Raw genomic sequence first — 15495 nt, 5'->3', positions numbered from 1 at the left:
ATAGATTTGTATGCCGCACAATCCCGAAGGACTCCGGGCGGCTTACATAAAAACAGTTTAAAAAACAAATACTAAAAAAGTTAAAATACAAAACAGCAGATTAAAAAGGGACACAACATACCCCCGATGTTAATGGGGCTGAAGCTCAATCAGAGATCAGCAGCCCCAGGCCTGCCGGAACAGCCAAGTCTTAACAGACTTTCGGAAGGCTGAGAGAGTAGGGAGGGTCCAGGTGCCTTCAAATATTTTAGATTTCAATTCAGTTCCAGTTAGCTTAGCAATGAAAAGTAGTTGTGAGAACTGGAATCTAAATTATTAAGTGGCATCAGCAATAGTGTCCATAAAAAGCTTTGATAACTTCATCACACAAATATTGCACATTATCATAATATCTGATGCAAGTACATAAGTGCAGAATTTGTATCATGATGCCTTCAAATCCATGTTCTCAATTTTACATCAGCATACTTACTGCCGATGCTACTGTCCAAACTATTTTTAATTAGCAAAGTATCACTAAATATTATAATTGAGTGAGCTGGGGGTTTTGATCTATAACTTTTTCTCCTTTCAGGGAAAACAAAAAAATTGCTGGCTTCCCCACTATCAAGTTTGAGCCTGCGATGCAAGTTAGCACAGTTATTGATCTACTGGTAATTGTGTTGAAGATGCCTTTGACATCTTTTAGTCTCTTTGATATAAATGCTAACAATAAACCTTAAAGTATTTCAAAACTAACTTCTAATAATGATTATTTTTAAAATATTATGGTATTTCAATAGCTAAAATTTCCCTTTTATCCTTTAAGGTCTGCTGTCTACCCTCATAGATGCTGACCCTATTTATTTTGGTTTCATGGTTTTATTATCTGTTTCCTCATTAGGTTTTGATCGCTATTTCTCTAGTAGGACACTGGACAATAATCGCCGGAACATTTGGTTTGCTGAATTTTGGGAGGATAACTTTCACTGCAAGCTAAGTCGCCATGCTCTCAAGAAAGGAAGTGCTATCAAAAAGTGTACAAGTAAGACATTCTAAATGTGGATATATTTGGGGGCATGGATCTTTGGTTTGTGTGTGTCAGAGAATGGGAAGGACTGAACAATCTGAGTGGAAGGTTGTTGGCACCATTCGTGTTATAACCTAAAAGAACATAATTATTTAATAAAGAAATTTGTTAGAGCTAATGGGCAGTCCCATTTTGGGGGTTAGCTGTTTCATTTAGAGATAGTAGTTGCTTTGGATGCCTTGGGTATATGAGTTGAATTCTCTGAGGTGACTGTCAGAACCTACTGACAGATTTTTCATAATGCCAAGTTAATTGTGTGGATTTTATAATAGTAGAATGAATGGGAAGTGTGGGGGGCTAACATCAGAAGCTCTGGTAATAGCAGGAAGCAAGTAGGCTGGAATGATGTTTATTTGTGGGTGAAGCATAATAGAGAAGTGATTGAGCTATGAATCAGGATAATCCTTTCTGATCTGATCTCAACAGGTATGTTAATTTCTGCCACTCTTAGTTTCATGCAATATTGGGCTCACGTGCAAGATATAAAGGGAAACTTAGTTTTTTGCCCTTCAAAATGTGTTACTCTTTCATAATTTCTATACAGCACAATAAAAATGTTAAGACTATCTTTCTGAGTCAGCATGACAAAAAGGATCATAACAGTAATGTGCCTAAGAAACACAATATTTGCTAACACTAAATGTGTCCTTTCTATGAATCATTGAGATGTTTTTTTAAATAGGAGGGAAAAGGGCATATCTGGAGTACCTAGTATAGGATTTTATAGGGCAGGAAAAAGTAATTTGTATTGGTGGAATCAAGGACAGAGGCAGAATAAGAGATTTGTCAGAGAATGGGCCTTTGTGGGATTTCTCTCCCATTTCTAGCAGTCTTCCTTTGCTTGATATCCTCAGGTCTGTTGGGACCAGAACTTTAAAAATCTCCCCAAAAGCAGTTGTTTGAGAATTGAGACCCCACACATTTGGTAGTTTGGCAGTTCTTGAGAAATGTAAGATCGGCTCCTTTATCATTTTGTTAGACACGACTAAAGATCATTAACCCTGTATGAGATTTTAATGCTCCTCGGTGTTAATGTTAATGCTGCCTTCAGATTTTTATAGCTGCTTTGTTTTGTTTCTCTCCCTGTGTTCCTTGCTTTTATGAGAACTTCTTAATTATCATTTTTAATTATACATTTTTGAACACCTGGCAAGCAAAGCATATATTTGTATAAATTAAATCAATCAATAAAGCCCATGAGCACCAATAGACTCATTTGGGAGCGGGCCAATAGATTAAGAACTACATTTTAGGATATGATTCCCTGAGCATAAGAGCAGAAGGTATTGTTCACAAATAAATATGCCTACTGAAGACTTGATAGAATCTGGGAGGACTTAGTCTATGAAGCAACCAAATGCCTACTCCATTTCTAATTATTAAATAAGAATAAACACAAATTAAATCAACTGACCCACATGTTCCAGTCCACATGGTCCAACCCAGCATCCTTGAGCAACTTCTGCTTTCTTTCTTTCTTTCTTTCTTTCTTTCTTTCTTTCTTTCTTTCTTTCTTTCTTTCTTTCTTTCTTTCTTTTTTGCTATCCTGCTTTTATTCTGCACATACCCCTGCCTGCACATTAGTTTCCTTTTAATTGTTTCCCATCATCTTTCCTCTTCACAGTACACAAGGTTTTTCTTCATTTACTCATAATTTCCATTATGACATTGCAATCCCAACTCCATTCTTCTCGGCTACTGTTTTCTCAGCAATTCTCTCTTAGCAGCCTGATTCAGGAGGGAGAGAGAATGCATTATAAAGCTGTGCCACCATTGTTTGAACCTGGCTTAAAGGACTAGAATGGAAGGGAGTTCCTGAAAATAAATAGGGTATGAGAAAGTAGCCCCTCTTAAGTGCATGAGTAGAGTTAATCCTGACAAGAAACATGAGATACATATCTCATGGGTGAATGAATATATTTGTTCATCCTCCCTCAGCTGCCAAAGCTGACAGAAAGTCTGTTTCTGATGTGAAGTGACTGAAACCTTGGTGCTGGACACCTTTTGCCTCAAGCAACAATTAAAATATTCCATTCCATAAAAAACATCTAGCCGCATGGAAAGTACAATGCAGAATTGTTGTTAAAATGAAGGAGGGGGAAAAACAAACCCCAGAGAAATCAGCTGCCATGTAAATGATAATAAATCTTCAAGCCAGGATTACAGAAAGTGACTGGGACTGCTTCTTTATCTCTGTGTTGTCACATTTATTCACCCTCCTTGCCAGACACTGAGCCTCTGTGGAATTGATGAGTGCCACAGTAGATCAGAGAACAAACAGAAAGACTGAGAGGGACAGGTAAAACTAATCTTGACCATTGCTTTTATTACTTCCTCTCTTGATCCGCCCAGGAATAGAGTCAGATATCAGAGCAGCTGCTTGAATGTCAAATCTGTACATCTTGTAAGGATATAAAAAAGACTTATACCCACAGGTGTAATAATGCAGGGTGGGACAAAGGCTAGGAGACCTTTCATGCTCAACTTCATCTTCATTGTAAGCCAATTATAAACAAAACCAACATAGGATATTAAGGGAAGAATATTTTATCTAGTCCTCTGATGCCCTCATAGAGCCCACACCGATCCTTATATCTCTCTTGAATGTTTTCCAGTACTTTCCCCAAAACACGGAATTCTGTGGCAGTTCATTGTATACCCTGAAATCCTCATCTTTGTGCAGTTTATGTTCATTATTTGATTATGCCTCTGCTCATTCAATTTTACTTCTTACTTCTTAAGATTCAGTTTGATACATAAGAATCAACAGCCAGCCATGTATTTAACAGAAAAATTGGATACTCTTAAGTTGTAGAATGCGGTGCTTCAATGACTAAGACACGGAGCTTGTTGATCAGAAAGGTTGGCAGTTGGTGGTTCGAATCCCTAGTGTCACATAACAAAGTGAGCTCACATTACTTGTCCCAGTTTCTGCCAACATAGCAGTTCAAAAGGATGTAAAAATGAAAGTAGAAAAATAGGAACCATCTTTGGTGGGAAGAAAGAGAGTTCCGTGTGCCTTCGGCATTTAGTCATGCTGGCCACATGACCACAGAGACGTTTTTGGACAGCGCAGGCTCTTCGGCTTTGAAACGGAGATGAGCACCGCCCTCTAGAGTTGGGAATGACTAGTACATATGTGTGAGGGGAACCTTTACGTTATGTTGTGGAGTTTACAGAAAAAAATATTTAGCTTTTTTTTTTTTTTAGTCCTGGGATTCTGCTCTTTTAGAGCTCATGTCTATGGAGATCCTCAATCATCCAAGACATGCTTGTACCAAAGGTGTTTTTCCAAAGGGCAACTGGACTTTCTTGATGTTTTTAAAAAAAAAAAAAACATTTCACTTCTCATCCAAGAAACTTCTTCACTTCAGAATTCTTGGATGAGAAGTAAAACATTTTCAAACGAAAAAAATCCCAAGAAAATACAGTTGCTTTTTGGAAAAACACATTTGAACTTTTTTTTTTAAACAGCACTGATTCTTTATCAAGGTCTAACTCCATTAAGGGATAGTTGTTCCCATATGTTGGTCAACATTTTGAATGCTTCTTCTTTTTATCATCTTTTAGATATAATTTAAACAATTTCTGAGAATTAAAAAAAATAAACCTTTATTTCTTAAATTTAAAACGTTGTTCTGATTTTATTGGAAGAGACAATCTGTGCACTGCTAGGAAAAGAAAACATTTATTTGTATCCCACCTTTATTTGTAAAACTCAACATAGCATATACAATGTCCCCTCCTCCTATTTTCTTTGTCACAAGGATCCTATGAGTTGGGTTAAGCTATGAGAAAGTGATCCATCTAAAGTCAGCCAGCTGGCTTCCATGCCTCAGAGAGGATTAGAATTTATTGTCTTCCAGTTTCTACTCCAGCACTTCAACCATTACACTAAACTGGCTCTTAGGAAGCAGGTTTTGACTGTTCCAAAAAGTTATAAATTAATATTTGCAGAGCTCATTTGTGTAGAATTAGAGAAAACTTGTTAAATCTCCTAAGTTGATGCCATTTGACACTTTGTTTTGCATTTTTCTATAGAAAAGTTCAGTGGCTCAGTGGCTAAGACACTGAGCTTGTCAATCAGAAAGGTTGGCAGTTTGGCAGTTTGAATCCCTAGCGCCGCGTAACAAAGTGAGCTCCTGTTACTTGTCCCAGCTTTTGTCAACCTAGCAGTTTGAAAGCATGTAAAAATGCAAGTAGGAAAATAGGGAGCACTTTGGTGGGAAGGTAACAGCACTCTGTGTGCCTTCTGCATGATCACAGAAACGTCTTTGTACAATGCTGGCTCTTCAGCTTTGAAATAGAGATGAGCACCACCCTCTAGAGTTGGGAACGACTAGCAGAAATGTGTGAGGGGAACCTTTACCTTATGGTGATTGACCCTGCTACTTTCTGGGAAGGAGAAGAGCTGGCTTTAGTAAAAGGTGCTAAAACGAGGGCTATAAATCTCTAAAGCTTCACTGAACTTACACAGATCTGAAAAGAAAATCAGGATTGCTGAAAGCTATAACTATATATGCCAGCCACAGAAATGTTTCCAGCATTGTACTTTCCTATTTGATAATAACTAGGAAGATCAGGTGTGTGTTTCTTAACCACTAGCCCAGACATGCTGTCATTATGTGGTTATATGCATATTTGGATTTTTCTAGCTAGAGCTAACTGGGAGGGATAAACAAAGTGTACAATGAATCTATCTTTTTGACAGCCATGTGGTTGAGGTGATGGTTGCAGGTGACATGTTTACTGAAAGATGGAAAGAATTTACTGCCTGCCACCCAAGGGTGGAAGACAGATAAAGGTGTCTGAAGTTTCAGGCAGTGGAGTCATGGTGAAATTATAGGTTGCATATGGCCAGTTAAATGAACTTCTTTCCCTTTTAGGAGATTATGTGGGAGGCAATGTAACCTTTGTTATCTATCGCAATTCCAATTTGCTCATTGTGATTCCTAAATGATCATGGGCCATATTGTATGTTTGGATTTAGAATAACTCCTAGTTGCCATCATGCTATGCACTTCAGATTCAGATTCAGATTGTTTATTTGTATGCTGCCCTTTTCCCTGGGGGGACTCAGGGCGGCTCACAATCCAAGGGGGGGGGAAAGACAAACTTTTACATATAAGACAATACATGATTAAAACGCAACATTCATACCATTCGGGCGGGTTACAATCTTTAGCCCCAGGCCTGACAGGATAGCCAGATTCTAAGGGCTGTGTGGAAGGTCTGAAGGGTGGTGAGGGTATGAATCCCCACGGGGAGATCGTTCCATTGGGTCGGGGCTACCACTGAGAAGGCTCTCCTCCGCGTGGTGGCCAGTCGGCATTGGCCAGCAGATGGAACTCGGAGGAGGCCTAAACAATGAGATCTGATGGGTCGTGTGGAGGTGATCGGCAGTAGGCGGTCTCTTAATTATGTTCTCTAGGTGGGGACCAAATGTTGATGCCTGGATGTACAGAGGATCTGTATACTGCATAAGTCAGAAAGAGGGCAAAGAATATGTCTATGGACCCCTCACATCTCAAACATAAAGTGTTTCAACTCTTCCCCTCTGGATGCCACTATAGAACATGGTGTCCAAAAACAACTAGACTCATGCCAACACTCTGCTAAACATGTAATTCCCACAGCACTGTCTTATGCCTAAGGATATCTAACCATGTAGTGTTACTATTATCCTGCTCATCTTTCCTATTACCTCCTCCTATTGATATCTTATGACTATCATTTTGTTAGTTATAATTTATGATTGTATCTTATGTTTATGATTTATCACTTTGTTGCTTGTATCTATACTGAAAGCTTATGCACCGGAGACAAATTCCTTGGGTGTCCAATCGTATTTGGCCAATAAAGAATAATATTCTGTTCTGTTCTGTTCTGTTCTGTTCTGTTCCGTTCCGTTCCATTCCATTCCACTCCACCCCACCCCACCCCACCCTACCACACCCCACCCCACTCCACTCCATTCCATTCTTGCTCTAAAATGAAAATAGAGGAGCTGGTCTTGCAGATATTGCCAAACTAATACTCTCACAGTAGCTCACCATGGTCAATGGTGATGGATGTTGTTGAAGTGCAATCACTGAAGTCTGCAACAGCTAGAAAGCCATCACTTCCTTACATCTGCTATGGAATCTCAAACTATTCAGATGCTGTCAGGTACAATTTGTTCATCAATTTAATCTTCAGGCTGTCATTTCTTTAAAAGAAGCAGGATCTTCAATAAAGCTGCAGAATTTTCAATGTTCTAGTCAGTGAGCCATACTCCATTCCTCTTCCCACTCAATTTTCCATTTTAGTTTCCTCAACTGTCATTTTTACGTAGTCACTGAGCATACGCCAGCCAAATGATAAAAATACACAGTCATTACAGAAAGATTTGTGACTACAAGGGTGAGTTCACACAGGACAAGTCAGCAGTAAAATATAAAACTGAGTTTTAGTTATTATTGATAAGTGTAGCTTGCTATGAAAACCCCATTTGGGTATCATTTCCCATCAGCAACAAGATGCAGAGTTTCATGGTTTGCAACCATCTGTTTCCAATTGTATAGCTGAGGTTAAGGTAATTATACAGTCATGATCTTTCAATTTCTCCTTGTCTGACTTCTTGATGTTTCCAAAGGGCCTATAGAAATGGGGAAGTATATCTTCACATTGAAATATTTCATTTTGAAATGACAGCATTTGCAAATATAGTGATATATTTGGCTCTTCTTCAAATACATTGCAATGCTTGCAGAAATAAAGAGAGATAGAGCTTTTCAATGCAATATAATTCACTACATAATTCACTTTATCTAACTTGTTCTAAGTCAAACTTAGAGGCCAAAGCTGACACTACATTTTGAAATACCAGATCCAGGGAGCTCCTACTTCGTTGCTGTTTTCTTTATGAGGTAGAACTGCTTCAGGTTTTTCTAGGGAGTTGCCATCTAGAAGCCGTTAGATTTACAATTTATGGGAATCTGAAAATCTCTGCTTAACATATCTGAAGGAGAGATTGGAAAAACTGGCTCATATCACATCAGCTACAGATAGTAACAGGGAAGTATTGTAACTAACTCATTTAAACTACAGATTTGTTATTTGATTGCTACTTGAAAATGACAGTTTTGGGAACTGCATACTAAGCTACTCATGAAACTTTTTTTTTTTAAAAAAAATTACCTTTATCCAGCCTCTTTAAGCAGATTGTATAAAACATGTATAATCTACCCTAACACTGATGATTTAAAAGAAAAAGAAAAAGCACCATCTGCAAATATAAACTGAGATGGACTTTAATGCTTGAATAGAAGATCCCCATGAAACCAGGACTGTTAACTAGATTGGAAAGTTTTAAAAAATCCTAGTATACTGTACAATACCGTAATATTGTACAGTTTCCAAGAAAACCATAGGGAAGACTTCAGATAGTCTGTATAATATTTTAAGTGGGCACTCTGCAGATAAACACAGCTAAACTTCCCAAAGTCAAAATAGATTTTTAAAAATTCTTCAAAATACTAATGTGTTTATAATAATATAATAATAATAAGCAGTAGTAGTAGTTACCTTAACAGTTCCTAAGTCCTTGGTTAGAATTCGAGCTTTTGAGCTACTAACCAGCCCTAAAGGCTGTGAATCTCACCAAAGATTAATATAACAACAACAACAATGACAACAACAATGACAACAATAACAATAACAACAACAACAATAATAATTCTTAGGGGCTAACACATATAGCAAGAATAATTGAAAATATGTTTATCTGCTTTGGAGGAATTCTAGAATATTAGTCGATTAGTCTCTTGCACTAAAAATAATATAGAACCTTGCTCACAGCCTAAGTGTTTGTAGGCTTTTATCCTTTGCAGCTTCTGAAGAGATAGCCTACATTTATCCTGCAATTTTTTTCTACCTATACTGATTTCAGTTCTTGAAAGAGAATTTAGTTCTGACTTGTTTTCTAAACAAGAATAAAATGTCTATGAACTTCTCATGGATGATGAGTGATATGTTTGTACTTATTTGGTTGCTAGATAGTTAAGTGAGCCAGTTTGGTATAGTGTTAAGGCTACAGGCTAGAAATCAGGAGATTGTAATTTTTAGTTCTGCCCAAAAATCAATGCAATCCTAAACTGCATAAACAGAGGGATTGAATCAAGATCAAGGGAGGTAATAGAGCCCCTTTAGTAAGGCCACATCTAGAATACTGCATCCAGTTTTGATCACCACACTATAAAAAAGATATTGAGAGTCTAAAAAGAACACAGAAAAGAGCAACAAAAATGATTAGGGGGTTGGAGGCTAAAACATATGAAGAACAGTTGCAAGAACTGGGCATGGTTAGTCTAGTGAAGAGAAGGACCAGGGATGACATAATAGCAGTGTTTCAATATTTGAGGGGTTATTACAGAGGGGGGGACAACTTAATTTCCAGAGCACATGAAGGCCAGACAAGGAACAATGGATGGAAACTGATCAATGAGAGATTCAATCTAGAAATAAGGAGAAATTATCTGACAGTGAGAACAATCAACCAACAGAACAGCTTGTGGGTGCTCCCAACACTGGAAGTTTTAAAGAAGAGATTAAACAACCATTTGTCTGAAATGGTATAGGGTCTCCTACTTGAGCAGGGGGTTGGACTAGCTGACATTCCAACTCTGTTATTCTGCCTTAGGTACAAAGCTAGATGGGTGATCTTGAGCTAGTCACACTCTCTCAAAGAGAAGAAAGAAGGCAATGGCAATTCAGTTCCAAAATCTTGCCAAGAAAACTGTAGGAGTTGCCAAGAAGTCATCAAGAGTCAATATTGATTCAAAAACACACATATACATACTCCCTCCCCAAAGAGCCAAGCAATATGAGTGATATTTGAATTGTGTAAAGTTTTGAAAGGGTGAATTTTGACTCAACAAAGCATCAGTCAGATTGCTTCATCAGATTCTGATATCCGAGCCTTTTTCAACTCTGTGAAATTATCTCATAAAACATTGTTTCTTAACTAGTTATGATTTGTTTTTAGCCTGTACTGCGCCAATAAAGAGTAATAAGAATGATAAGAATAGGCTTTGAATTATCTCAGTGGTAGCTGGGAGATCTTAGAAGCCCACAATGGAGAAATGACTGAAGAGATTTAACAATCAAAATAAGGACCTGCTCTGAAGCAGCAAATTGAATAAGATAGCTGTGAAATGCTTCACAGAGTTGCAAAGTGCTATGCAGATTTGGTAGCTGTTTTTGATGCCTCCTGGGTTGTTATGGACGATACTTTCACCTTAATCACGATGGGTGGCAAATAAATTGGATAAGTAAAATAAAGATAAATAAATATGCACTGTTGCATGTAAGAAGAGTGATGAGGGTGGAGAGATTCAATGTTATAATGGGCTGATTGTCCCTTGGATGAGTGGTAGCAACCAAAGAGATTGCATCAGCCCAAATAAATAGCAATTAGGAAATTTTCCCCTTCTTTAGAAAAAATACTAGAAGTCATTTTGGATTAATGTTAAGGGTGCAACAAGATAGACTGGGGTCTTACAGACCAGCAAAAATGTAAAAAAAATATCATAGAGAAATGAGAGAACCAGAGGCCCTAGATTGTCTGAGTGCTCTGGTGCTTTTAAGGCAAGCTCAGGCCTTCTGCTCCTGGAGGGAATATCAAACCAAACAGAGAGAGAGTGAAGGCCTGCAGCAAGACTTCATTATCCTTGTGGCTTGTTTAACAAAAGACCTGGATGATTTGGATTTTGGGGTGGCATGGGCCTATATGAAGCAAAGAAAGCTGGACCATGAAATGAAAATGTTGCAAACTAAGCTGCTCTGGCTGCCAAGCAAACTGCATGATAGAAAGCTTCAGTCAGGCTCTAAAGGGGAGATGGGGAGAATTAGGCCGGTAGCGTTCAGATGGACCTGTTGCCCTGGAACATCTTTACAATGGGCAACTACAGCTCTCCACCTTCTGATAGAGAAGCCTGGCTTTTGATCCTGGTAACCAGAATTGCTTGGATTTATTCTGTCATTCTGTGTTGCCAGATGAACACAATAGCACAGCAAATTCACTGCTAAGCTTCTCTAGGGGTTCTTTCACATCTGTGAATGAGCTGTTTTCCCTTTCCCCTGCCCACCTGGATGGTGCAAGAGGTACTGTTAGGCTTTTGGCTTTGGCTTTAGTGTGGATTAAAACTGTGAGAAATCATAAAACTAAGGTGACCAGATTTTCAGATTGGTAAAGAGGGACACCTTTGACCCGGGGGGGGGGGGAAACGGGGGGGCTTGATTAAAAATTTTATATGGAGCAACAAAAATTTTCATACAATCCAAAAATAGTATTGTAATATTTTTTTATTTCAACATAACTACAATTTACAAATATAAATTGTAACTGTTGCCAAACATCAAAATTTTGATCGTGTGACCATGAGGATGCTGCAATGGTTGCTAAGTGTGAAAATGGTCGCTAAGTGTGAAGAATGGTCATCAGTCACTTTTTTCAATGCCATTGTAACTTTGGTCACTATACCACCTTTCTTGCCACAGTTCTTAAGTGAATAACTGCAGCTGGTATTTTGGATGGAATCTTTTTTTAAATAGTCTAAGACAATTTAAAAAAAGAATCCACACAGAATAAATTGAAGTAAAACTATTTTTAAAAATTCTATGCACAATATATTTCAAATGGTTTCACTTCAATTTATTTTGGATAAAATCTTTTTTTAAATAGTCTAGGACAATTTAAAAAAAGAATCCACACAGAATAAAACTATTTTAAAAAATCCTATGCACAATAAATAAAATATTATTTTAAAATACATTAAAAAATAAAAGAAAAAAACCCAGCTCACTTACCAGCAGGCAGGCACTCCAAGTCAATCCAGAATGATGTAGATGTTAATACAAAGAACTGAGCAAATTAAAATGGTAAAATTAGTCACCATTTTTCCCACACAAGCTGACCTCCAACCTCCGTGCCCCTCCCCCGGGAAATCCAGGAAGGAACACTCGCTACTTCTCTAGCCAAACTATTTCCTGGAGCTCTATTGTACTGGGTCATCTTTTCTTATAAAAGTAAGTAAAATGGGCGGGGGAGGGGGTCCGTTTTCTTGCTTTAACGTTTTATCTTCAATGAAAGTACTGAGACATAGAGAGGGATTAGACAGACTGTCTTTTGTCTTGCCCCGGTTAGGATTTCTTAAGCAAATCCACTGGGCTTTCAACATGAAGTCAGAAAATCGGGACTTTTTTAAAACGCCCCGGGACACGGGACAAATTGTTATAAATCATGACTGTCCCACCAAAATCGGGACATCTGGTCACCTCACTACATAAAACAGACTGGCATGATGGGATAGCACAAAACCCAGAATGAAATAAAGAGATTTTATTTCATACCAGTTGGATTGGTCTGTGCTGTGAAATTTTCACCAAGTGATTCTGGATCTTTGGAGAGATTTATGTCTAATATACATTCATTGGTATCCTTTTATCATGGTGAAATCCATTCATCGAAAGTTTTCAATCTGTTATTTGCATCCAATTCATTTATTGAGAAGCATTCTCTCCTTTATTTGATATGAGATCAGGTCAGATAGCAAATCAATTTTATCCTGATTTCAATCTCAAGAATTACAGTACTGCGCAAACAAGACTGTTTTCTTTATCCATAGATTTATATCTTTTGGGGAATCGGGATTAAATGGGTCTAGATCAGCTTTGCTCAGTTTGGTGACTTCCACATGTCTTTGACTTCAACTTCATGTCATCGGACCAGGTTTAATGTATCCATTTACATACTGTATGCATATATGTATGTACAGTATGTATGTATTTATTGTGTGTGTGTGTGTTTGTGTGTGTTTGTATAGATAGCTGAAGTGGCGCAGTGGGTAGAGTGCAGTACTGCAGGCTACTTCAGCTGAGTGTTATCTGCAGTTCGGCTGTTCAAATCTCACCGGCTCAGGGTTGACTCAGCCTTCTATCCTTCCGAGGTGGGTAAAATGAGAACCCAGATTGTTGTTGGGGGCAATATGCTGACTCTGTAAACCGCTTAGAGAGGGCTGAAAGCCCTATGAAGCGGTATATAAGTCTAATTGCTATAATTGCTATAGATGATAGATAGATAGATAGATAGATAGATAGATAGATAGATAGATAGATAGATGATAGATGATAGATAGATAGATATCTGTGTGTGTTTCTTGGGTATGTACCTTCTCTGTTAGTAGACTGAATTCATGCTAGGCTTTGGCATCTTTAGCTGGGGATTCTGAGGTTATAATCAGTGGTGAAATTCAATTTTTTTATATCAGTGGGTGTGGCAGGGGAAGGATACTGCAAAATCTCCATTCCCACCCCACTCTGGGTCCAGCCAGAGGTGGTATTTGCCAGTTCTCTGAACTACTCAAAATTTCTACTACCAGTTCTCCAGAACCTGGTTATAATCCAAACAAAACTTGATCTAGAACTAGTAACATGGAAAAACCTGGTCTTGAGGGGAAGCATTCTTCAAATTTTAAACATAAATAAATATCTCCAATTCAAATTGTCTGGTTGCTATGACAGGATGACAATAATTAAAAGAAGCATTAGATCTTATGTTTCAGTCTAAATCAGGGGTAGCAAACTCAAGGTCCGGGGGCCAGATTCAGCCCATGGTGTGCTTAAATTTGGCCACAGGGCTGCCCTGGAAACAGCAGACTGGCCTGCAGTGCCTCTGCCAGTGAAAACAGAGCTCAGGAGGGCCACGTGAGGTGACCCTTTTCGCTGGCAGAGGGCTGTAAGAGGTCATCACAGCTCCATTTCCATTTGTAGAGTGCTAGCCAAACAAACTACTAGAAAAAGTGGATCCACTCATCCCCACCCGGGCCACCACAGGTACCCCCGACACGAGTGATCTTGAGCTGACCACATCCACCATGACCATACCCACCTGGCTCCTCCAGGTCAAATACAACCCTGATGCAGCCCTCCATGAAATCGAGTTTGACACCCTGGTCTAAATAATAGTTATGTCATTTCTAGGTCCAATCAGTAGCTACTTGTAATGATGGCTATGTACAATCTCTATGTTCAGAGAAATGCCATATTTGCCTAAAAGGAAGATCTTAAGTTTAAATCTAGAGAAAAGCTGAAACAGAAGAAACTTATCTGTCTTCATTACATATTAGTAGAAGATCTAAGATGTAAAAGTAAACTTATCTTTTTTTCTTATATTATTTGTTATATAGTGTTGTTTAACCAATATTAAACAAGATTGGTTGTAAACAAGATTAGTACCAAATTTGTTGCTCTTATTTTATATTCTTTTTGTGGCATCCAGTTTAGCACTGCATAAATTGGGGGTTGGATTATTGTATTTTTATTGTAACTTATCTGCCATTTTCCTACACTTGTGCATTTTCATCTCCCCCAATTGTTCATTTTTATATTTAGAATCTATTACATTTTAAATTTAATCATAGGAGATAATAAATTCACTCAGTCATTTTAAACTATCACTCTCAGTTTCTTTCTGATTTCTTTCTTTCCAACTAATGATAGTAATCCAGTTCTTCAATAATGTACTTACATGATAAGTGTGCTAACCACCTAACATTCATGAAGAAAACGTCTTAACTGTAGAAATTCTTTGGCACTAGCCTCTCCTAGAAAGTCACAACACTGCAAAATAATCTATAGGCATCATTACCAGCTCTTTATCTTAATAATAAATAGCATTATTTGAGCATAATTTAAGGCCTTTGTTTTTTATCTAGGTGCAACTCAGCAGTCAGAGGAGTGCTATTAAATTATTTGAATTTGTAAGCAAATAAATTATATCTGCATTTGTCTGAGTAATGTTTGCTTAATAATCAGAAGTAGGGGCAGAGGGGAAATCACTATTTATTATGGTATTGTTTGAAATAGATAATGCAAGCAGATGGAGCTCGTTGATTTTAATTTTTGGAGGACTATGGAAAAACTTCCTCCAGCATTAATCTGGCCAGAATTCAGATCTGGTGCTTCCCTGAAACACTGTAACTTGGAAATCTCCTAGCAAAATTCTGCCTAAAAGTTAGTTCCAAATTCTTGTTGATTCCTTCAGAAGGTTTAAAAAGGATGTGATGGAACTGTTTATCTTCCCTTCCAATCCTTCTTTTCCTCTATTGCTTTCCATCTTCTTGACAGCATCACCAACCATCTTGTCAATCAGGCACAAAGCCAATTTGATGTCTCCCACTTATTTTCATTTATATTCAATCGATTGCCAAATTGTGCTATTCCTCTCTATTCAACACTGTGAAAGCCATCCCTGGCTTCAACGAAAACAAAACAAAACAAAAACTTAACAGACTTTTTAAAATATTTACTGATTGTATAATCCTACTTTATAAACTGTCTCAAAGTCTCAAATGTTGCGGAACTATAATTTGCAGCAATACCAGCCA

General features: G+C 37.9%; 1 protein-coding gene across 1 annotated transcript in view; it reads left to right on the top strand.

Moving 5' to 3' along the window:
* GRM4 (glutamate metabotropic receptor 4) overlaps positions 1–15495 on the top strand; it is a 470882-nt gene that overhangs the window by 236677 nt on the left and 218710 nt on the right. The window contains 1 exon segment of the mRNA XM_032218566.1: positions 884–1024. Coding sequence (XP_032074457.1) covers positions 884–1024 — 141 coding nt within the window.

Source organism: Thamnophis elegans, chromosome 5 (assembly GCF_009769535.1).
Source record: "Thamnophis elegans isolate rThaEle1 chromosome 5, rThaEle1.pri, whole genome shotgun sequence".
NCBI lineage: Eukaryota > Metazoa > Chordata > Lepidosauria > Squamata > Colubridae > Thamnophis > Thamnophis elegans.
Note: the sequence above shows the minus strand (reverse complement) of the source record. Positions and strands in the feature narration are given on the sequence as shown.